Source organism: Diorhabda sublineata, chromosome 6 (assembly GCF_026230105.1).
Source record: "Diorhabda sublineata isolate icDioSubl1.1 chromosome 6, icDioSubl1.1, whole genome shotgun sequence".
NCBI classification, from domain to species: Eukaryota; Metazoa; Arthropoda; class Insecta; order Coleoptera; family Chrysomelidae; genus Diorhabda; species Diorhabda sublineata.
In genome coordinates this window covers 7,382,694-7,407,579 of record NC_079479.1, presented here as the reverse complement: position 1 = coordinate 7,407,579, position 24,886 = coordinate 7,382,694, and the positions used below count along the sequence as shown (strand labels likewise).

The window sequence follows — 24,886 nt, the reverse complement described above, 5'->3', positions numbered from 1 at the left end:
GATTGCAACCATGAGAATCTAATTCATCATTTGATGCAGTATGGGATATTATAAGTAAGTTTGAAATATTTTTATGATGCACCCCCAAATATTTTATTATCGCCGCAGAAGAAATCTTGATTTTACTTTAATGTAAAACAGTTGAGCACCCCACTAAAAAATTCAATAACTTACAAATTACAACATAAGCTATTAAGGCTTTCTCTTTATTTTTTCTATTTTGTCATTCGTTAATATTTATCTCAAATCTCAAAACGACTAATAAGCCATTCCACTTGAGATTAGCTATAACGTACTGGACTACGCGGAACGGGAAAGCTTGAGGTCGTGAATGTGATTGTCGAGAGTGCTTAGTGGAATGTTTGGTTTTTGAAGCTCAACCAAACATTTACTATAACCTTCAAATATTTATAAGTATATATTATTTTCGTTCAATTTACGTTTAACAAAATGAAATCCTATAATGATGATTACCAAACGCCGAGTAAAATACGAAAAATAGAGGGTACGATTTTTTAATAAGTATATTTTAATGATCAACTAATATTGGATTTTTCAGAATCCAACTCTATTATTAAACAAGAAAATATTAACAAATCTGGGAATACTGGTGAATATTTAGCATAACAAAGTGATATTGTGTAATTAAATTTATAATTTTAGGCTCTACTACAAGATTATGTCCTTATCTTGATACAATTAATAGACAGTATTTAGATTTCGACTTTGAAAAATTGTGTTCAGTATCTCTGACGAGAATAAATGTCTATGCATGCTTGGTGTGTGGAAAATATTTTCAAGGAAGGGGTACTAATACTCACGCATATACTCATTCAGTAGCAGAAGGACATCATGTTTTTTTGAATTTACAGACTCTGAAATTTTATTGTTTACCTGATAACTATGAAATTATAGGTGATTATTTTTTCTATAAAATTTAAATGTACATATACTATTCACTAGTTGTGTTAATTTTGTTCACAGATTCCTCTTTGGATGATATAAAATATGTTCTAAATCCAACATTCACAGAAAATCACATAAGCAATTTAGAAAATACTACTAAATTATCAAGGGCTATAGATGGTTCACTTTATGTTCCAGGGATAGTTGGTTTAAACAATATCAAAGCTAATGACTATTGTAATGTTGTTCTACAAGTAAGTTCTCCATTCACACGCTTATAATGCTTGATTTTGAAAGTTTTTACAATGTTTGTTTAGATATAAGATAATTATCTAAAATGTCTCAATTGAATCATCAAATAGATTTAGTTTGAATCCAAATATACTTCACTGCAAAATTCATTGACATTATTTAACATTGATAAATTAGCGCCTATAAATAAAAAACATTTCTTAGGTTTTTTTCACATAATAACGCTAAAATTGAATTAATTCCATACATATCTCGTCATTTCTGTTTAATGACGTGTGTGTACATTGTACTAGTAAGGACAATTTATTATTGTTATTATTATTATTATTAATTTCTGGAATTTTTCTACACAGTCTATATTATGCTTTAACTTGAATATATTTAGATCTCGATAAATTTATATTATTATGAAAATTATATTTCTAATATTCTTTAGGCTCTATCTCATGTAACACCTTTAAGAAACTATTTTTTAAGAGAAGAAAACTATAGTAAAGTGAAAAGACCTCCAGGTGATTCAGCATATCTATTAGTTACTAGGTTTGGAGAACTCATGAGAAAATTATGGAATCCTAGAAACTTTAAGGCGCATGTATCACCACATGAAATGTTACAGGCAGTTGTTCTGTGGAGTAAAAAGCAATTTCAATTCACCCAGCAAGGTATGCAGGATTAGTTGTAGTATAATTATCAACCATTTTAATCCTTCAAGTAAGGTTATGTGATACTTACAAAGTATCAATACTTTGATATTGAAATAAACCATTATAAAATATTATACTTACAAAAGTAATTTGTTATTACCAAATATAATAAAAACGTCGCTGTCGGATTATCAAAAAAGCTGTGTATACACATGCACAGACTCAAGAAAAATCTACTATCTTTCATTATCAACACCTAGGCTATGAAAAATAAACTCACATAAGGCATTAATTTTAACACAAAAAAATCTTTTATTTTAAGCATTGAATTTTTTTCTGTTTTTGGCTTCTTCTTGAAGGGATTTAAGAACCAAAATGTTGTTGAAATCAAGTTCTCACTCTTCGAACCCGCGTATTACTACATTTGTAGGCGATATAGTTTTGGTATTACTAACAAAATGTTTAGCGTTATGAAGCTCCTCTAATGTTTCATCTTCTCTAGATGTAATTTATTTTACTATATCTCCGTCTGTAAAGTCGGCGCTGAAGTTATCTTCTATAATCCATCTTCTAAGGTTTCTGAAGATCCTGAAGGAGCGTTAATTTTATCGCAAAGTGTGAGTGATTTTTACTCGAAATTACAAATATTAAAAAAAACCACCGAGCTGAAACACTTTTCAAAACAAAACAAACGCAAATGTTTGCTATTGGAAATACATAACAGAAATTAACGGTATAACAAACTAACAGCCGTCGATATGTCGCCTATTTTCGTTCCATTCCTTTAAATTAGTTAAAGTATCATTTGTTATATCTACAACTAGAATAAAGAAACATACATAAAAACCAAAAAAAAAATATTGTTTTATACACAAAAGGCTGAAATGTTTTGGACATATTTTAAAATTTCTTGTTGTGTTGCCAATAAAACCTATCCGGGTCAGCCAAACACTCCTTAACTGGGCATCAAACCTAAAATAAGAAAATTTGTAACATAATTAACTAACAATTTTCTTTTATATATATAATAAAGAAATATAGGTCAGTAAATATTTACATGCTTACAGTTTGGTTGCCTGACTAAAATTTGACACTAAACACTTTTACACGCCCATTTCAGGTATCAAAATAACTCTTTGTACATGAATAGAACGAAAATGCATCTGCATAACATGTGCAACAATAATATTAACATATTTATATTTTTCCTTCACTTCTTCCCTTCATTTAGTTACCGCTGTTTGGTTCTCTTGCATATGTGATCTCTAACCTAACAGACAGAACAGACCTAAAATGTAATTTTCATATAAAATTTATTATAATTGTATTAAATTAGTATTATTTTCATTATGTTTAATTATTAGGTGATCCGATAGACTTCCTATCCTGGTTTCTCAATGCCTTACATAAAGCTCTTAATGGCACAAAGAAGAAAGACAGCTCGATAATATATAAATCTTTTTTGGGTAATATGAAAATATATACCAGAAAAATACCTTCATTAGATTTGAATGAAAAGGAAAAGAAAAGTCTCTTAGCCACTCCAGATTATCAAGAAGTTGAAACAGAATCACCATTCTTATATTTAACTTGCGATTTACCTCCACCACCATTATTTATAGATGAATTTAGAGAAAATATAATCCCACAGGTAACAGAAGCATAAATATTAAGTAGAGAAATCATTCAGTCATATTGGACCAGATTGATTTAACAAAATGAGAGAATCGTTTATGAATGAGTGAAAACAGAGCTATTCTTTATTAATAGTATTTCTTTATTTAATAAATTAAATGCTGGTTGTTTATATACAATTATTTTCAGGTTAATTTATATCAATTATTAACAAAATTCAATGGACAAACAGAAAAAGAGTATAAAACGTATAAAGAAAATTTCATGAAACGCTTTGAAATTACTAGGTTACCACCTTATCTTATATTGTATATTAAGAGATTTACCAAAAACACTTTTTATGTAGAGAAAAATCCAACAATTGTGAATTTCCCAGTGAGGTGAGTGAGTGTTTATTATATTTATTATAACTTATCTCCACTTAATACTATTTATATTAGGTTGGCAACTAAGTACTTTTGCTTTTTACTTTTAGAAAGCTTCGACCATTTTAGAATAACTTTGGTTTTGCATGATTTTTATTAAAGCTTGATATTTGGGTTCTTCACGAATTGAAAGAACTTCATTTAATATAAAGAATCAATTTTTACGATATTCAAAAAGAATCATCATTGGTGATGAAAAATGGGTCCTTTACAGTAACATAGTTCGAAAGAGATCATGGAGCAAACACGATGAACCAGCACAAACCACATCGAAAGCTGAAAAAAAGGTGTGGGGTTTTTTGAGCTGCTTCTAAGGAACCTGACTATCAATTTTGGTGTTTACTGTTTACAATTAATGAAACTGTATTAAGCAATCAAAGAGAAATGACTAGAATTGTCAAATTGGAAAGGTTTAGTGTTCCACCATGATAATGCAAGGTCTCACACATCTTTGACATCTCCTGGGAAACTATTGGAGCTTGGTTGGGAAGTGACGCCACATCCCCAATGCCGCCCTGATCTGGCAACATCCGATTACTATTTATTTCGAAGTTTGTAGTATTCTTTGAGTGGTCAAACATTCACAAATCACGATAACCTTCAATCACATCTGGTTCAGTTTTTTGCTGTTAAGAACCAGACATTTTATGAGCCCAGAATCTTGAAGTTGAAAGAAATATGGCAAAAGGCCATTGATCATATTGAAAAATAAAATAAAAACTTTTTTTTCATTTGTTTATGACTGCCAGATGAATTTAAACATAAGTTGTATGATTGGAATAGAAAATTATCACATTTAACTATTTTTCTTCTGAAAAAACTCTCAGTGGTTACAACCGTCAATTACTCATCATGTCATTACATATATATGCCTTAATAAACTTCTTACTAATACTTCTCGACTTCAATTCCCAAGAAAATGTATGGATATCCTTAATAGGGGTTTTATGTACCAATCTTAGACAGTTTGAATTTTAAGCAAAAATATAGTACACTGTCATTGAAACCTCGGACTTGCTACTGCCCTCCAGTAATTGGTAAATGATATTCCAAATTATATACAAACTTGATGAATATATTGATTATTAACAGTAGTGACTTTATTCCGATGGGACATTTTCCCCTTATTTTTTTATTCATTCTATTTTTTTTGTTCACATAACAGGGAGTGATTTATTCCTTTTACATAAGGATTTTTGTACAGACTTTCTTAATAGGTTTGTATCTTTCTTCTCATTTCCAGTTATGACACACAATCACGGTGGCTTTATTTCAATGGGACATATTGTTTATTCACACATTTTCAAGAAAAATCTCATTTAATGAAAAACTGACTAAATATTTTTGTGTTAGAATAACATATTTTGAAATATTTATATTATTTATTCAAAATTATTCTGTTAAATGAATCAAGGTATGGAAATCTGAATTATATAATATACTTCAGATTTTAAGATCGAAGGATCTAGCCGGCTATTCGATCGTACCACGTCTTCCAATCCACCTATTGGGAAAAACCTCGTTTAAATAATTTCTGTATGTGCAAAATGCGGTGGAGCTCCGTCTTGTTGGTAGTAAACCTCACCATTAACTGTGCCCTCAAAGAAATAAGGGCCAATAATTTTATTGTTATTACCAGCCCAAACGTTCACTTTTTTAGGATATTGTGTGTGAACCTCACACATCTAGTGAGGATTTTTTCTATTCCAATATCTACAGTTCCGTTTGTTAACCGTTCTGTTTAAATGAAACGTCGGTTTTCCTCAATCTATAGAAGTACATCTAACTCTTTTTCATCGGTAAATTGAACATTTCTACCTGTTTTTTCAATATTATTGTCGATTATTGTCATGAAGTGGATGATGGTCATTTTGAACATTTCATTTAACTGTAAAGTACATTAAATAATACATTATAAATATTATGCGACATTATTACCTTCATTCTATGTCAAGTTTTGTGATAGACATTATCAAAATTTTACATGTTAAAAATTAATTGTATGATCAGTTTACATATGATTTTTCTTTCTAGGAACGTTGATTTCTCCGAGTTTTTGACACCAGAAATAAAAGCAAAACACAAACATACTATTTATGATCTGATTGCAAATATTGTACATGACGGAGAACCTAATAAGGGTACTTACAGAGTACACATTTTACAGAAATCAACTGGTCAATGGTATGAAATGCAAGATTTGCATGTCACAGATATTTTGCCGCAAATGATTACTTTAACTGAAGCTTATATTCAAATATATGAGTTGAGGACGCAATGAAAATAAAATTTATTTTAATTTATGTCAAGAATGTTTTTTATTTGGTGGGTCTTCAAAGTTTATCCTATATTGTTATTTTTTCATTTACTTTGGTTCTTTTCATATTTTTTAGAGGTTTATAGTATATACGGAAATCAAATGAGAATTATATAATAATACAGAAATGTTTCAGATTATATATTTATTTGGATTGTTTTCCATGTTTTTTTACTTAAACTTTTTGTCACAGTATCTAGGAGGAGGGCCAAGAGTAGTAGATAAATATGGCAGAGGTGCATTTTCCCAATATCCAGGAAACCTGTCACCACTCGACATATTACATTGCATGCTTATTGGAGACTCGTTGTAAACTTCATCTAGAAGCTGTATCCTCATCCTGTTCCATTTGATTGCTTTATAGTTATCAGAAATTCCATTATCTGGTAAGGTATATTGGTTTTCCCATCTAAAATTGAGAAAACTAGTTTTGAATCACAATTTACCGTTTGTAATGAGATATGCAAGAAAAAGAGGCGAAAATATTCCCTGTAATAATTTTTAAATCACTTACTCGTTCATGTATCTAAAGAATGTATGCAAGGCTTGATCACTAATGGAGCTTTTGCATACTTCTAGTTCACTAGCTGGAAAATAATGAATATAATTCACGCACATTTCGTCACTTATGCTAAATCCTCCAAGCGTTATGTTTTCTCTATCTTTCGTATTATAATCGCATTTGGTGATTAACGTGTGTCCCTAAAATCAATAATCAATTTTCAAACATTAAAAATCATAAAGAGAAGATATATTATGAACTAAGTTGAAATTTTTGGAACCTTCTTCTTTTTCTTGGTAGCATTCAAGTCTGTTTCAAGGGTTTTTTATCACAAGACGATCAATGACTTTGTATGAATAGCAGGCACAGAACATATCCTAAGAAGGAATGCAAACTTAGTTGTTATTCAGTGGCGGATTTTCGATGTCAGTGCCCTCGATGGTAGGTGGCAGAACTAATTTATTTTCGCCTTTCATTTAAATTTACAACAAAGAATATCTACTGTATTCTATATTATTCATTTCCACATAGTTCCGATTTTGCAGTTTCCTAAATTCACGATAAAAAACACCTTAGAACCGAGACACGTTTATTGACAAACTAATATTTACATACCTTTTTACTGAACCAAGGATTACAATATAACTTCTAAAATAAGAACTAACAAAATACAGATTTTTCCGACAAACAAATTGAAAAGTGTAATATGTAAATAAATACTAACCAGAAATAACATAGTAAAATAATATCATTGAGCATTGAATTTTACAAAATTTTTCCTATTTAGATCACACATCAGGAAAGCGTTTGGCAAATCGAAAAAAATGTTTATTTATATTTCCTTCCATATATTTACTATTGAAGGCTTGAAATTTACTGTGTCACCTACCTTCAAATCCATCCTGAAATATTCAATGGATAATTACATAGAAAGATACTGTTAATCCTTTGTCGTTTAGGGCTATCCTCCCTACCTGACTATAAAACAAATTCTGATTAATATAAAATTGCAGCCTGACTATGCTGAGAAATATATATTCTCCATTCAAATTGATTACAACAAGAAATCATAATTATAAATTATATTTCTAATAATATTACCTACCTGCCGAAATTTGAAGGAAATGTGGCGGGAATTCAAAGATTGATGACGAATGACATATTTACATTGACAGTAATGACACATTTTTATTACACTAGCGATTGGCAGGTGGCAGAACGAAATTTGTATTGCCGAAATTTACATATAAGTTGACCTTCTTATTGGTATGTTCTGTGATAGCAGGTATGATCGAATGTTAAAAATTGAATAAGATGTGACATTCTTTCATACTTTCTTATGGAGTATCATTTAATGTACACCCGTCTTCAAAGTAGGCTGCCAAAACAGTTAAAAGTTAGGTAACAATTTTTTTTAACTACAAAGTTCAAGCTTTCATTTCATGCTAAAATCATGCTTTAACTAATAAGCTAAGCAACTAAACATAAATTTAAAAAATCAAAAAATGGTCTAGTCAAGTGACTGGCATACGTAAAGCAGATTATCCAGCGCCTATTGTAGGGGCTGAAAACCGGCGCCGGCTTTTCTGCTGGTGCTTGCACAAACGACGCTGATTGCCTGCCAGTGACAAAGCCGATTTCATTGGGGCAGGGTGTCTTGTTCATCCTCAGATTAAGAGTTTGTGATACTAGAAAATGTGTTGTTACGAATACAAAGAGTCGGGCACAGAATTTATCAAGTGAATCAAGACCGAGCAGTTTATGGAGAAGCAAAATTAGTAACGCTTTTGACAATACAATAGGGAGTCTTCTAAAACTTGCAGCGATAAGCATTTCACTATCCATCATTATTTAACAATCATGTGACCACACCCAGCGCTGACAACAAGCGACCAAGAATTGAAAATTCATTCGCGTAAATTCGTCAGTGTCGGTTCACGGTTGTTGCAAGTTCCGACAAGTTTTGTCTTTGACCATAATCATTGACGAGTTACCTAAATTAGCGGCACTATTCTTCGCCGGTTGCAAGCAAGCAGGCTGCTTTTTTATGTGTGCGCCCTATATCATTATTTTCTTCTATTTGAATACTACATTTTCCAATAAGCGGTCGGCTCTCGGACTAATAGTATAGTGTCAAAATAATTAGGTTTTGTACAAAAATCCGTACAAAAATACGATAAAGAACAAAACAGGCTTTGGACTATTTTAAATTTAATGAAATAAATCATCAATATTTCTACTTCTCAATACGTATAATTCTGTTGCTTCCTTTTGTAACGAGAATTATCATACTTACCGGTAAGATTTGTACGGGTGACTTGAGAATTCTTATTTCTTGAAAATGAGTACTAAAATGGTTATCTCTGTTCAATTCTGGCAACTCTCTTCCATATGCATCAAAATGTCTTGTGACAACTCGAATTCCTGTTAAGTGAGTATGAAGTTGTGATCCAAAAACTGTTATCCCGCTGACAGGCAAACTCTATAAAGATATACATACATATTTTATATATTTTCTTATGCCATCTAGAAACTTTCAATCAATATAAGAGGGTACTTCGTCAAACCTAAAACAGTTTTTTCTTTCACAACTTTTTTTATTTCGATGAATTAGTAAGATTTCAATAGGAAAACCTCAAAACACCAACTCGAGCTTGAAATTGTAGATGACATATCGTAATGCGTTTCGAACAGACACAACTCGTTGTGGATCTTTTAGAACATCCGCAACTCGACGTGGATAACCACGTGGCCGTTTTACAAGAGCCACAACGCGTTTTGGGCGGTTCATATTTGCCAGAATCCGGTGTAGCTGTTTTTGGAGAGGGGCGCGTATATGAATTAAACTTGAAATAAAATATTAGCCACTAATATTGGATAATCCGATTAAGGTCAGCAGGCGTAAGTTAGGTTAGGTAGTGAGTAATATTTTTTTTTCAATTTCAATTCTTGTAGCGACGTGGTTGTCGACGTCGCGTTGCGGATGTTCTGAAAGATACACAACGTGTCGTGTCTGTTCAAAACGTCCACTGGTCGTTTTTGATCTTGGGTCGTAACATACATAGAAATGAAAGCCCTACATGGGTGTCTTTTAAGCGTAGAGGATGTAAGTGATTTCCTTTCGTTCCGTCTTATTTTTTACCTTCGGTTTTTATTCCTGAACTCTCTTTTTTTTACGTTTTCATTACTTCTATATACAATTTTTCTTTGATTTGGTTTGTTCTTATTCTTTCGTGTTCTATGTCCATATTTCTTATCCACTCTACCCTTTTGGACCATGCATTTTTGCTTAGTACCGTTTCTGTAAACGAAGTCTATAGTACAGATCTAGTTTTGTGTTTTTGGAGTTGTTATTAAATTCAAAATTTTTAGTTGTTTATTTCCTTTCATTAGCCCTCGTTTTAAATTTTTTCCTTCGTCATTATTGTCTTTGATAACCATACCAAGATATACATAGCTTTCAACTTGTTCTATATGTATTACTATTTATCTTTAAGATCTCTGGAGAATTCCTCATGGTCCCTTTGTTTTTTAATGACATTTTCATAAATTTAGCTCTGTCTTCATCGATTCATAGATTGACTATCTGTGTTAGTTCTATAAACGTTTTCTATAAACGTTTTTTTTTTCAATGACAGTAGGACTTTTGCTTTCGTTTTTAGTTTTTATGTTCTCTTCATACTGGTTCATCATTACCTACTCTAGTACAATTTTCGATACATAGTGGATGTCCGTGTTACAATCCTGATTTAATATCGAAAATTTCTGATATCTTTTGGTTTATTGTGTGTGAGGTTAAGCTGTAAGGGTAATTGTCGAGAAGAGTTTCAGACAAATAGTTGGAGTTTCCAAATAAACATTCTGGAGTGGGGTGGAAGCAATCTGATTAAGTTCAGCAAAGACCCAGGCTGTTGTTTTTACAAAGAAGCTCATCCTATCTGGACATAAAATATCATCATCACCGTTAATTCGCTTGTTGAATGTTGAGGTTAGGAACAATATATCATATATATCAAAAAGCTATACAATTTCCAACATCTCCTAATCCTCTATAAGGCCTAGATTCGTCCATCTTTGGAGTATTGCTCGTACATTTAGAGTTTGGCTTCCAAGCATATCCTGAGTGTAATCGACTCAATACAAAATAGAGCGATATAAAATAACAGCATAGAACAAAGGTCGCTGACCTGAGTTTGTTTTACCGATACTACCCATAATCCCACCTAGATCAGTATTTGCACGACCTATTCGACAGGCAGACGTGGCACATGAACACCGAGTTCGTAGGCAGATGAACAGAACATCAATTTATCGAAACTCTTTTCTTTGGAGAAGTGCAAGCCTGTGGGATCAGCTACCAAGGCACTTCCCGAATACTAAAACCTACAGAAGTTCAAAATGAATATCCACAGACATCACCACGGGATAGACACCACTCGAACTACTCGAGTGTGATACGGTTTGCCCTCTGGTGGTCGCTTTTTTACATAAAAAAGAGTTGAACTTATACACGGCAAAAACTAGAAAGAAAATGTTGAAAAAAAAGCAATGGTGAAGATGCGTGGAGGCTGTATTATTTAACTAGAGATGGGTAGTGAAGTAAGGAATTACTAGAGAGAAAAGGTGAGGAAAAACAAGGCTTAAAATAGGTATAGAGTTTAACAAAAAGAACATGGGATATATTTAAGCTTATGTTAACGTTAAATAATGGGTTCCAAAGGTATTTATGTGTATTCCGCTCATCTAGTAAATTTTTCAACTCAACATAACTTCAAAATTACATTACCATATTTTTTTTTCGACAATAACCATATATCTATGATTCCCTGATCATAAAATAAAACCTAGCTGAGAATATTATATTGGAACAGTATCAAACATATGTATTCCTACAAAAAATATTTCCAAAAATCGTACCATAGCTGTACATGAACTGATACAGTAACCAGTTAGAGAAAATGAATCTTGTCCTGGAGGAATTGCCATTTTGTCAGTGTATTCCAGGCCTAGTTCAATAACTCCAGCATCCATTTCTTTTAGTTTTGAAGATATGTGAAATCGAATCCCAGAACTGTCTATTATACCTGAAATATTATACTGTTAAGTTGACCAATAATTGAAGGATTAAAAGTGAATTACCCCAACCTACAACAAAATTTATGAAGATATTAAAATAGCTAAGCAATTTTACATGCTGATTTCAAAAATGCAATTTGTTTTTTTCTATCACATCTTGTTAAATTACAAATAAATAGACCTTCCTGAAAATTATTCAAAAGAAACAATGTAAATAAACCGATTGCTATAAAATCTTCATTAATGTTGTTTTCAATAAATTATAAATCTTGAAATACGATTGAATTAAAATAATCAGTTAATTGTCAGTTTAAATAATGAGATAATTGTCAGTTTTTACAGTAATTAATAAATTATTCTTCAAAATAGTTGCGTAAAGTTTTTACACAACTACTTTTCATAACTGATATATCGTATATCGTATACTGTTTTCGGTTTTAAATAAAAAGCAAAATTATATTAAAATATCAAATGTCATATTTGACAATTTTACTGAAAAATAGTTCTTTTGATTATTCTCTTATTGTGTAATAAAATAAAAATTAACGGAAGCTGGCGTTTGTTTTGGCAAATTATCGTTTGTTGGACAATACCGCTCTTTTCATAACTAGTTACGTAAATAACTATTATCTATCTGATTTTACATACTTCAAAAGGCCCCCATGTTTTTTTTAAATTAAAAATTCCTCCTTCTATTCTATTCTATTCATTTCCATTCATACAACTCTGTATACGTGAACTAATATTGAAAACAAAGTTTTTGTTGTGTGACAAAACGCATTTTTTTTCATATTATACATATCATAGTCGAGTGAAATTAAATTTTGAAATTGTACAAAATCTAAACGTGATAGAGAAAATCGGAAAGAAGATGTACGAGGATATCTTGAAAAATTCTTAGCCTACTATAGAACCAAACAAAATTTCAATTTCAAAATATTTCATTACTCAACGTATTCTCCTCTTAATTGGATACATTTATTATAGCGAAGTGCAACGTCTCTAGAGCTTTCAAAAAAAATGTTTCTTCTTGCTCTGCAAACCAGACCTCCACAGCTTTTATTACCTCCTCGTTGGAAGAAAATTTACGACATTTTAAACTTTTCTTCAGTTGAGGAAAGAGATGATAGTCGGACGGAGCCAAATCTGGTGAATAAGGGTGGTTTCTAGTAATTTAAGCCATAAATCACTAATTTTTTGCTGGCAACATGAGATTTGTGTGCATGGGCGTTGTCCTGCAAAAACAAAACACCTTTGGATAGCTTTCCGCGTTCCCCCTTTAATTTTTTCCCGTAGATTGGTCGTAATCTCCAGTTATTGTTCTATCTTTATCCAAAGAATCAATCATGATTACGCCATGACAATCCCAAAAAACTGGAGCATGAATTTTTCCAGCAGATTTTTGGACACGAAATTTCTCAGGTCTTGGAGAACCAGAGTGTCGCCATTCCATCGATTGTTGCTTTGTTTCTGGATCATAGAAATGTACTCAAGTCTCATCTATAGTAACAATTCGGTTTATGAAATCTACATCGTTTTCAAATCGAGCACAGATCGAACGCGATGCTTCTATCCTTGCACGCTTTTGGTCAACATTCAAACATTTGGGGATCCATTTTGCAGCAATTTTTTTCACGTCCAAATTGATATCTTTTTTCTTTTAATTTATTGCTTAACTCTCGTTTACTTTTTTGACGTCAAACTTTACACTGACACTTCTAATAAGTTATTGTTCGTTGCTATGGTAACGCAATATTTTATAACTATATACATATATATATATATATCAATACATCCTCGTAAGTTGGGCAACACAATCTGCATCACAATATTGGAAGCAATAGGAAGCAATTAAATTATTAAATTTTTTTCACCTGGAGAACGTTAGTTCAAATCTATTAAGAAAATAAAAGATGTAATATTTAGTATTTATATATGAGAGTATATTACAGTAGGAGGTGATTTGTTTGAATTTAAATGTTTTGTTCTTTAGTAATTCATATTTGTAAAAGACGGGTGTAAATTTTGAGATACACTTCATCTCTACAATATAAAGGTTTTATGAATTTAGAAGTAGATTTTGAATGGTTAGGATGTTGTTTTCGAATTATACGTTTCCAATAAAACTGCGATTCTCCTATTTTGAAACGTACCTGTTCTTAAATCCGGATTGTTATAATGTACCTCCAACATAATATAAGGATTGAAGTTTTCTCCTCCAATAGGTAAACTTGCTTCCTAAAAAAATACATATTCTTTTAAATTCGCTAAAATTGGAAATGAAGCGATAGATTATGAATTCGTTTTACTTTTTTGGAATTTCCTTTTTAGCTGGTCTGATCACATCTATAAGTTTGTTTAAATTGGTTATATGAAATATATATTTTTTTATTAATTTGATTGTTCCGCTGAACTAAAAAATTTACATCTTTTCGACCTCTTTATAGTGTGTATATTTGAAATTAGATATTTCTAATATAATGGCGAATTTGTGTAAATTTCAAATTTTCTTTGGTTTGGTTAAAAGAACAATACATAACTTATGAACAACGGCATTGCACCTATTAGCACAAAATATTACTTTTGTCAAACCATAATACATTTAATCTTGTTTGTTTTTCTTGCCTTGCAATATAAAGTATTAATGAATATTTTGTGCACAGGTTCCAATGCCACTGCACAATGTTTGCGCTTTTTGGAACCCGTAATCGCTTCTTCTTGGCTTACAATGATAATGTTTGAAGCATATCTTGTGTACTGGCTTTTATGCCATTGCATCTCGTCAGCACATAATATATATATATATATATATATATATATATATATATATGTTTTTGGAAATCCGTAATACTCTTCTTTATCATCACGGCATCAAACCGTGGACTGGTTTGATGCCGTTGCATCTCTTCAGCACAAAGTTTGTGTTATTTTGAAACGTAATACGCTTCTTTTTGTTTTACAATGAATTGACTGATGTAAATCTTGTGCACATCTTCAACACAAAGTAAGTGCTTTTTGGAATCCGTAATAAGTTTCTTTTTAATTGGTTCTCTCTGTATTCAAACAAAATGTCTGATGTATATCTTGTGCACTGGCTTTAGCATCATTGCACATCTTGAACATAAAGTGTGTGTTTTTTTGAATCCGTAATGCGTTTCTTTTTAGTTGTCTCTCTCGGTTTAAAATGAGAATGACTGATGTTTAACATCGCATTAGTATATTTCTATTGAATATGATTTTAATTCAGTTTGTGCAGAATTTGCCACATTAATTAAATGTAGGTACCAAGTCAATTGTAGCTAGACCAATAGAAAGTTTATCCTTCAAGATTCAAGAACTAATTTTACGTAAAGTTTTGATATCATCAAAACATTATTAAAACGTTTTCTAGTTCGAATGATTCTCAGGGACATCTTCGGCTATAAAATTTATAATGGTTTTTCTTAGATGTTTCAACGTTTCTTTCAGAATGGAACTGAATATTTTCTTTGGTTGATATTGATACAATATTTTGCGTAATAACAATTAAAATGTTGTTGAATATCTCTAATAGTCACTAAAGCGGTTATAATTATTTTGCACAAAGTAAAGGTGTAACAAACCTTTAATAAATAAGTACCTTGGGATATTTAAATGGTGGTGCACCCATAGCCCAAGCTGCTAAAACCCTTTTACAAACTTGTGTTTTCGGTGGTCTATTTTTTCCAAAGCAATCTCCATTGTATAATGGAATTTCTTCATCGACTCCTGTTTGACAGTGAAAAACTTCCATGTGATGTACAAGTCCTTCACTGGTTTCTTGAATATTAGCTCCATACTGAGTGGAAAAAATATAAAACAATTAATAATCATGAAACTGTATAGCAACAAAAAACTAGAAAACTTAAAGTATGTTTGGGTATGCGGTATTTTTTAATTATTCTATTAGTAATATTTGAAAACATCAGTTTGGAATTGAGGCAAATTTTTGAAAAGTTACTATATAAAATTCAATACATGCACAGAAAATTGTTTAAATCGGTCTTCTGCCACAATTATGGATAATGCTGAGGTAGATTTAATTGCTTTAAAGAGGTGTGGTTTATGGCAATCCTAGATATTTTCTGAATTCGTTTCAACACATATATATATGATTTAGGGTATCACTAGCACTATCTAGATAGAATCTAGATTAATTTCCAGATATTTCCCCTTTTGTTTCCACTCAATGACTTACCCGTCCAGATTGATAGGGTTGAGATGGAGTTTTCTCTTCATAGTGAAAGTAATAAAGTAGGTCTTGTTCGAGATGACATTCAGTCCCCACTCCTTCTTGTGTACTTGAGTCCTCTTTGAACATTGTTAAGAGTCCGTTTACTACCAGGCTCTACATAAATGGGAAAGCAACTCTCTTATTGATATCCTCTATTAAAGCCGATAGAAATGATGTCTTACCCTACTTTTATTTCAGTTGTTCTAGTGGCTAGTAGCACCTATATAGAAGTTATCCCATCTAGTTCTCTCGCATCTTATACTATTTTGTTAGCCTCATATGGAGTATTGACAAAGGCATCCACTATATCCAAAACTGCACATGTTAACTTGTTCCTTGTTCGTCGGAGTATTTTGAATTTCGTTTGCTAATTATACCAATGCAGTCTCCGTATATTTGTCTATTCGATATGCACAGAACTTCCAACAAGATGGTGCCCCACCTCACTGGCATACCGATATACGCGATTGGTTGAATGTCATTTTATCAGACGGCTAAATTGGTCGCCTAATGACAGATTGTTTTGTGTCACCATCACGTTTACCAGAAACAGGATTGAAGCAGCTGCTGCAACAATTACTCAAAACATCTGATCAACGTTTGGGACTAACTCGGCTGAAGACTTGATGTGTAACTTGTGACAACTGGTGCTCACATTAAATACTTTTCAGATTTTTGGTAGAACTGTTTGAGTTGCTTTTTCATTCGACATATCATTTATAACTGTAAGTTTAATGCAATAAATATTACAAAGCATTAAAAACCTGATATTTATTCATAAACAACCGGTAAGTTAGTATGTTAGAATATCATTAATTTTACTAATATATTAGAATTAAAAACTTACGATACCTAACAGGGTGTCATACAATTTTTTCCCATTTCAATTATTTAGCGTGGCTAATAAAAATGATATCCATTTGACACGGAAATTATTTGAATAAGTGATTTGAGGATTGTTTAATTTTATATAAACATAAAATAAATTTTGAGCCAAAAAACTTACTTGGTAAATATGATGCTTTTTCTTAAATTCTTCTGGTAGTTTGATAATTCGACACCAATATGTAGTTTCTTCAGCAGGAACTTCCACTTTATCATTTAGAAAATCGAATATCTTCACGTGAGATGGCAAATAATAGTTCACTTTAGTATTTTTCAGAAGATTTACTCTTACCATTCCATGATTATCAGGAGTAAAACTGATATTTATACCTTCTGGCTTATATAGATTATGATTCCCTCTCGACCACACAATATGGGTTGTGCCTTCCTAAAAAGTACAACGAGTTCTAGAAACATTTGAAAAATGTAAAATGCAATACTAAGCTTAGATATTGATACTACTTTTATCCATTTTTGCGCTTAATGTGCAATATGTAATATCGATTGGCACTCGATTCAACAATCTCAAAAAGTAAAAATTCATTCGCCAAAAGACAAAGCTTTGAGACCCATCTTCAAACTGTGGTAATAAGTCATATGCTCAAGCACAGATATGGCACAAGAAGGTCTAGTTTAATTAAACTTCTTCAATATAACACATAGAGCTCAGCACAAATCAAATTTCCATATATTTTCCCTTGAAGTATTTTATTTCAAACGATAAAATCAAAATTCCAATTCCACCCATTCCAATATATACAAGGATATATTGAAAAATTCTTAGCCTACTATAGAACCAAACAAAATATTTTATTACTCAACATATTCTCCTCTTAATTGGATACATTTATTACAGCGAACCTGCAACGTCTCTAGACCTTTCATAAAAAAAGCTTTTATTACCTCCTCCTTGGAAGAAAGTTTACGACCTATTAAACTTTTTTTCAGTTGAGGATAGAGATGATAGTCGGACAGAGCCAAATCTGGTGAATAAGGGGGGTGTTCTAGTAATTCAAACCCTAAATTACGGATGTTTTGCATGGTAACATGAGATTTGTGTGCAGGTGAGTTGTCCTGCTAAAACAAAACACCTTTGGATAACTTTCCACGTTTTTTCTCTTTAATTTTTTCCCATAGAGTGATCAGTAATGTCGAATAGTAATCTTCAGTTATTATTCTACCCTTATCCAAAGAATAAATCATGATTACTCCATGGTAATCCCAAAAAACTGAAGCAATAACTTTTCCAGCAGATTTTTGAACACGAAATTTCTCAGGTCTTGGAGAACCATTGTCGCCACTGAGTGTCGCCATTCCATCGATTGTTGCTTTGTTTCTTCATCGTAGAAATGTACCCAAGTCTCATCCATAGTAACAATTCGGTCTAAGAAGTCTATATCTACATCCTCGTAGTTATAATTTTATAATGTTTCGAATTTTTAAAAAAATGACGGAATAATAGACTGGTAAGGAGGCGGATAAGTTCAGTTCTTTGGAGACTGATCTCAGAGCAAAATAGGAGGAACTTAATTTTCTAGATAAGGCGGCAATATGTAACTCCCATTTCATGAAATTGTCCACAACAACTCCAAATAATTTTACAAAGGGTTAATACCTCAATAATGTAGTCTTGTTGGTCACATGTGTCGAATCTTCTTTCAAACGCGAATTTTGTAATATTGCCATTTCTCTTGATTTTGAAATTGTTACAGTCTTCTTGTTTGTCATTATGAGTCACTCCATTTTCATCAACATATGCATCCTATAACATAACATCATTTAAATATACATATGAAATTAAGAATTTTATTTTATTATACAAAACATTTTCTAAAGGTGAAATAACTACCCCTATAAGTACAAAGACAATAAAATGTGAGTAATAAATGGGAAACACTTTCCAAATTAAGTTATAGTCTATTTTTATTGAGTAAGAGAGTAATAAAATTTTGAAGTATCTGTAATTCATAGGCGTGTAACTTCTTATTCACTTTAGTAGACAGTTAAAATATTTTCTCAAGTAATATCTACAGTTGATATTGATAGTAAAGACATCAGAATCATACAAAAGTTGTATGCAGATCAAACAGCGGAACTGAGAACTAGCGGCTCTCTAATTACGGAACACCTTCAGATACTTAGGGGAGTCTGCCATGGATGCATACTCTCACCCATGCTATTTAACAAATATGTAGAACGAATTTTTCAGCTGACAGCGAAGCTCAATTACTGGAAATAACATAAAGAGCGTCAATAAATTTAAACACCTTGGGAGTATGTTAAATAAAAAATGGGATTGCGACGAGGAAGTTGAAACTCGGATAGCAATTGCAAAATCAGCTTTTACAAAGTTTAATAAGTTCCCAATCCACCGATAAGTCCCCCTTAACCTTAGATTGAGGGTGATAAAATGTTATTTATGGTCAATCTTTTTGTATGGTGTGGAGACATGGTTCCTGAAAGTGAGATTCTTAAACAGAATAGAAGCAATGGAAATGTGGCTGTTGCGCGGATCCCATGGACCGAGCACATGAGGAATACTGTACTGAGGTGAGCGGGTGTGGAAAGAGAACTGATCTTATTTGGGGCACATCCTACGAGGACCGATATATTCAACTCTCAAGTTCATTCTGGAAAGATCGACGGAAGGAGAGGACTAGGGCGTACACAACATTCCTGGCTACGGAATATAGATAGAATAGAATAGAGACTGGTGTGGCATTCAGGGTGCGGCAACAATTTTTCGTCGTGCAGAAAAAGGATGCCTTCAGATAATAGATTAGAAGTTTTGGACAAGAGAACAACTACATGCTGCAAAGTATATTGTACTTGTACAAATTAAGTTTAAATAAGTATATCGGGTGCACGCTTATGACTTATGACCTAACCTAACCAACAGCTGTATGTAAAAAAGTGTAATTTTTTCTTAGATGCTTTATTTTATACAAGGTATGAAGATTATTGTGTCATACTGGTTCTATAAGTATGAAGGTTTAAACTTTGATTTTTAAATAACCTTCCGTTCATAAAGAAATATTTTAAAAGTTACTAGTATAAGAAGAATCCAAATCAGATTATCCCTTGGGCACTTGAAGTTCCATTAACGTATTAAATAACTCACTTTTATTTTATATTGTGGCTTTAAACGAACAAAATATCCATTTTTATAATTAATTATAGCTTTTGTATATGATTTAGTATTTAAAGCAGCTTGTACACGGATACTAAGTTCTTAATAGTTTGACTTGCGTCGAGAACGCTTTGCTTAATCAATAGTTTATTCAAAGTAATTTACTGTTATTTAACTCACTATTTGAAACATATTTAACTTCTTTATTAACTCTTTAAATCGTAGATTTCCCAACACCAAAGGTCCTACTAACTATTTCCACTGTGTCATCAACACTTTTACCTGAATGTTTGTCTGTAAATTATTTAAAACAATTAAATATTAATGTTTATTCATTTACTGTCGAAGGACCGTTTTTTCGAAGCTTATACGCCCCATCCAAATTTTCCGTAATCATACTAGAAATCACAATAGATTGCAGATTGCACCTTGCAAGTTGCAACGAAACGAAACTGTTAAGAATACATAACGTGTATCTTCTTATTATATGGAAAAACTTTATTGACAAATAGGTACCAATAAAATCCCGGAAACTTGTATTAGCTCGGATAAATTTATGAAAAATTTAGGAAATATTTAGATTATTCTGTAATAATGTTTAAAATGATAGATTAGTAAGTAGGTTTAATACTCTCTCCTATATAAAAATTGACTGTAATTGAGGGCGACCTTATAATATAAATTTGTAATTTGGCATCAAATTAAAGTTAACAACTTAAAAAGTAAAAAACCGAGAAAGTATCTGTTCTTCATTTGAAAAAGTAGCTCCTCCTCTATTTTATTTTACCTTTAGGTGGGATATTCCTTTTAAGTCTCGCCATAATAAACAGATATCTGAAGGAAAAAGATTTCCTCTGTCTGAAAATCCAATAGCGAACCAACCATAATCAGAAGGTATGTGAATTTCAAAAATTACAGTTTCGGAATTGTAGTCCAAAGACCAGTAAAGTTTGATCGAATTGTCACCTCTTAAACTTACATGGTAAATTCCATTCCCGTTACCTAAAATATTTTAAACATGTGAAATAAACCTGAAACAGGTTGATTTTAAGCTTAAATTGACAATTTACAGTATGAAAATATTATCCCACTTCAGCACCCCCTCTGAATTATAAGCACCCCCTCGAAAATTTTTAATAAGAAATTGAGTCTTGTGGCACCTTGTTGAAAAGGGATTTTAGTCCGCTGTTGAGCAATAAAAAGTTTTTTGAATTTGGTGCTATTATAACTGAGAAAATTAATTTTTAAGATGTAAAATTTTGATAATACCTTGATCACAAAACTTTACGTAGAATGAAGATTCGTTGCATAATAGCTAGAATGTATTTTTCAATGTACTTTACAATTAAACAACTATTAAATAAACGATAACCGAGGCGATTTTGGAATTCTAGTTCAACCTTTTGTCTGACATTAGGGGTTCTTCTGTTATCCTAACTTTTGAATCAGCAATATTGTCTGGTTTATCAAAGTATACTTTAGATTTTAAATAAAATCATAAGAAGTAATCGAGAGCAATCAAATCGAGGGATCTAGTCGGCCATTCGATCGTACTACGTCTTCCAATCCACTTATTGGTGGTGGTAATTTATAACAGCTGTACGTGGAGATGTGGAGATGTCTTGTTGGTAGTAGTTAGATCGATCTATCTTATTTGTATGATTCACATCAGAAAAAAGTCTTAATAATGTAGGCACTAAGAAGTTAATAAAAAATCTAGATATACCTCACCATTAACTGTGCCTTCAAAAAAATAAGAGCCAATAATTTTATTGTAATTGATACCAGCCGAAATGTTTAGGATAATGAGTGTGAGCCTCACATCACATCCAGTGAAGATTTTATCAGCTCCAATATCTACAGTTCTGTTTGTTAACCGTACCGTTTAAATCAATCGTCGCTTCATCAGAAACAACTATTTCGTTTATGAAATCCGCGTTCATTCTGTCTATCATCAATTCAAATTTCAAAATGTATTTACCTATGCTTTTAACGCTTATCGTGGAAGAATTAGTTTCAACTTTCATTTCAAATTATGAAAGAATAGGCCTTTCAAGCCACATAATTTGAAAAATAAATTTGTCCTTATACATTTTGATATATGCTTGAAAGCTATCTACGAGGATACGACAATTTCGTTGGACATCTTTTTTCTTTCAATTTATTGCGTAACTCTGGTTTACTTTTTCGACCTCAAAACTTTACACTGATACTTCTAATAAGTTAAATTAAATTAAATTACAAATTAAAGATCTCCACCGGTTTCGATTCAAATTTTTTATTTATATTTTTCATAACAAGTTGTGTATGACAAAGCAACAACCTACATTAGAGTTTAAAGAATTACGATATGGTGTAATAGAAAATTTTAATTTGTTTGCGGAACCAAAGTCTAATAACTATAATAATGTTTTATTGTCACCTGTTCCTCCTACATATGAATACTGATATTCAAAGTTATATACCTAGAATGTAATAATACGATTTTAATGCTGCAATCAATAAAATTTGAACTTTTAACAGCATGCTAACGGAAATCACTCATAAACATTTAATAGTATATTATTCACAAGTGTATAACGAAGGTTATTATTCACGAGGTGAGGTTTACTGCCACGAGTGAATAAGAAATCATTCTGCGAACATGACAGCACTGCCTGTAGGTCGTGTACTGCTACGACGGTTGAATCTGTGGTTTCCTTGTCTGTCGTATGTTGTTTCGTGTTTTGGTATACGAGGATATATTGAAAAATTCTTAGCCTTCTATAGAACCAAACAAAATTTCATTGTCAAAATATTTTATTACTCAACATATTCTTCTCTTAATTGGATACATTGATTACAGCGAACCTGCAACGTCTATAGACCTTTCATAAAAAAATGTTTCTTCTTGCTCTGCAAACCAGACCTCCACAGCTTTTATTTAGAAAATTTACGACGTTTTAAACGTTTCATTGGTAAAAGTGCAGCGGCCAAACATGGATTACAAAATAACATAAACACCTACTTCATCTCAAAGTCTAAAGAAGAATCAACTTGTATTTCATAAAACCCTCTAAGTAAATTGTTGATTCCAGTAAAGTCAGATAAATAATACTCGTGTTTATTGTTATCAAATAATCTAAATGTAGTTTAATTTAGTTATTAATTTTTTACTAACTAACTTCTTAAATTAGAACAGTGATCTACAGGGTGTTTACATATTAATAGGAAGTGTTAATAAGGCTACAGCATCACCAAACTTAACGTAAAAGGAGACTATGTTAAAAACTAGAATGATTATAGAAGAAATTGATGACATTTCGATTAGTCAGAAAAATGTGACAGCCATTTAAGTGAAGCTACTTTTGCTATTTTCAAAACAATGTGTATCAATTTATAATTGCTCCTTGATGAAAAAAATGTACAAGCTCAGAAATGGCTCCATCGAAAAGAACAATTTGTTATTGGTTTGCTGAATTTAAGCGTGGTCGTACAGACACCGATGACGGTGAACGTTTTAGCCGTCTAATTGAGGTGGTTACTCAAAAAAACTTAAAAAAAGTCCACAAATTGATTACATCTAATCGTAAACGATCGCCATATGAGTGAACTGCAGCTGGTGAACCACGTCCGAAGCGTCCAAAGGCTCATCAGCTTGGAAGGTTATGGCTTCAGTATTTTGGGATGCGCATGGAATATTGTCGATCGACAATCTCCAATGAATAGAGAATACTATATAGAGTTGTTGGATCGTTTAAATGCAAAGATCAATGAAAAACAGCCTCATATGTCGAGGAAAAAACCACTGTTTCAAGTCAAATTGAACGAATTACACTCCCTCATCCACCGTATACTCCAGATCTAGTCCCCAGTAACTACGAACTATTTGCTGATCTCATCGGTAGGAAATTCAGCTCAAATGAAGAAGTAATTGCTGAAATTGAAACCTTATTTGAGGCAAAAGACAAATTCTTCTACAAGCATGGCATCGAAAAGCTAGAGAAACGTTGAAATGATTGTATTGCTCTTGAAGGAGATTACATTTATGAAAAAAATCGATTTTTGGCAAAAAATGCGTTCTTCTCAGTCACATGATAAATTGAGTGATGTGGTATCGTTACATTAGAAATTGTTAGTTTACATCTAATTTGAAGATATAACAAAAAGTGTTGAATTATTAAAATTTTGAGGCGTATTGAGTACAAACTAAAATACCTTTACATTAGAAATTTGTAGCTAATTCGAAATTGTAATAAAAAATTAATGAATTTAAACTTTGAGATGTATTTATCAAATCAATTTAGGGAAAAAATTGTGTTTGTGGTTAGCAAAGACAATGTTTTTATGTGAAGACTCATCTTCAGTTTTTTATCAACCTGTAATATACCAACAAAAAAAATATATAGAATACTCACCGTTTTTTATGTAAGAAACAAAAACTACACATATAATGAACGTTTTTCCACAATTTTTCCACATTTGTTATACGTTTAATGCTTCTGATGACTATCTCGAATATTTTGAATTTTCCTTAAATATAGGAAGGACGCGCAAACGCAATACTCATAATATAATAGAATTTGACGATCGAAATTAACTATCGGGTGAATTTTGTTAATTAAAGATATACTATGAAAAATAAAAATGAAATAAAATTTTAGTATAATGAGAAATATTATAATAATCTGTTAATTAGAAGTATTACATGAACATGAAAATGAGTTCATACACAATTATACAAACGGAAACACAGAAGATGATGTCTTCATAGCCGTTTTTGAAATACTAATAATGGAACTCTCATCCCTTAGTGGACAGTGGAAGCATATTAACAATATTATTATTATATGTGCAGATTTAAATAATTAATCATTGAAGGA

The 24,886-nt window shown here is 31.7% G+C and overlaps 2 protein-coding genes across 4 annotated transcripts; one reads left to right on the top strand and one right to left on the bottom strand.

The window, feature by feature from the left end:
• The first annotated feature begins 37 nt into the window (after positions 1 to 37).
• LOC130445492 (U4/U6.U5 tri-snRNP-associated protein 2) lies at positions 38 to 6,338 on the top strand. 2 transcript variants are annotated; one of them, XM_056781128.1, is made up of 8 exons: positions 38 to 505; positions 560 to 610; positions 664 to 915; positions 985 to 1,160; positions 1,595 to 1,820; positions 3,167 to 3,453; positions 3,627 to 3,817; positions 5,897 to 6,338. In XM_056781128.1, the coding sequence occupies exons 1-8, from the start codon at positions 451 to 453 to the stop codon at positions 6,141 to 6,143; spliced, it is 1,485 nt and encodes a 494-aa protein (XP_056637106.1). In that variant the 5' UTR covers positions 38 to 450; the 3' UTR covers positions 6,144 to 6,338. The 2 variants fall into 2 exon arrangements, with proteins under 2 accessions (XP_056637106.1, XP_056637107.1); XM_056781129.1 differs by lacking the exon at positions 560 to 610 and having other exon boundaries at positions 317 to 505.
• Positions 6,310 to 24,519, bottom strand: LOC130445491 (tyramine beta-hydroxylase). 2 transcript variants are annotated; one of them, XM_056781126.1, is made up of 10 exons: positions 24,422 to 24,519; positions 20,812 to 21,026; positions 18,510 to 18,656; positions 17,016 to 17,282; positions 15,377 to 15,574; positions 13,911 to 13,995; positions 11,599 to 11,765; positions 8,978 to 9,163; positions 6,694 to 6,881; positions 6,310 to 6,588 (listed from the first exon to the last, which is right to left on the bottom strand). In XM_056781126.1, the coding sequence occupies exons 1-10, from the start codon at positions 24,483 to 24,485 to the stop codon at positions 6,351 to 6,353; spliced, it is 1,755 nt and encodes a 584-aa protein (XP_056637104.1). In that variant the 5' UTR covers positions 24,486 to 24,519; the 3' UTR covers positions 6,310 to 6,350. The 2 variants fall into 2 exon arrangements, with proteins under 2 accessions (XP_056637104.1, XP_056637105.1); XM_056781127.1 differs by lacking the exon at positions 8,978 to 9,163 and having other exon boundaries at positions 24,422 to 24,499.
• Between the last annotated feature and the right edge of the window lie 367 nt (positions 24,520 to 24,886).

What these genes read in the sequence shown, in the direction of transcription:
- LOC130445492 (XM_056781128.1), top strand. Translation starts at nt 451, where the DNA reads ATGAAATCCTATAATGATGATTACCAAACGCCGAGTAAAATACGAAAA. An exon ending in TGATAACTATGAAATTATAG is followed by an intron (nt 916 to 984) that starts GTGATTATTTTT and finishes TTTTGTTCACAG; the next exon opens with ATTCCTCTTTGGATGATATA. An exon ending in ATTGTAATGTTGTTCTACAA is followed by an intron (nt 1,161 to 1,594) that starts GTAAGTTCTCCA and finishes AATATTCTTTAG; the next exon opens with GCTCTATCTCATGTAACACC.
- LOC130445491 (XM_056781126.1), bottom strand. Translation starts at nt 24,485, where the DNA reads ATGTGGAAAAATTGTGGAAAAACGTTCATTATATGTGTAGTTTTTGTT. An exon ending in CACCATTTAAATATCCCAAG is followed by an intron (nt 13,996 to 15,376) that starts GTACTTATTTAT and finishes GTATTTTTTTAG; the next exon opens with GAAGCAAGTTTACCTATTGG. An exon ending in TTCTTTAGATACATGAACGA is followed by an intron (nt 6,589 to 6,693) that starts GTAAGTGATTTA and finishes TCTCAATTTTAG; the next exon opens with ATGGGAAAACCAATATACCT.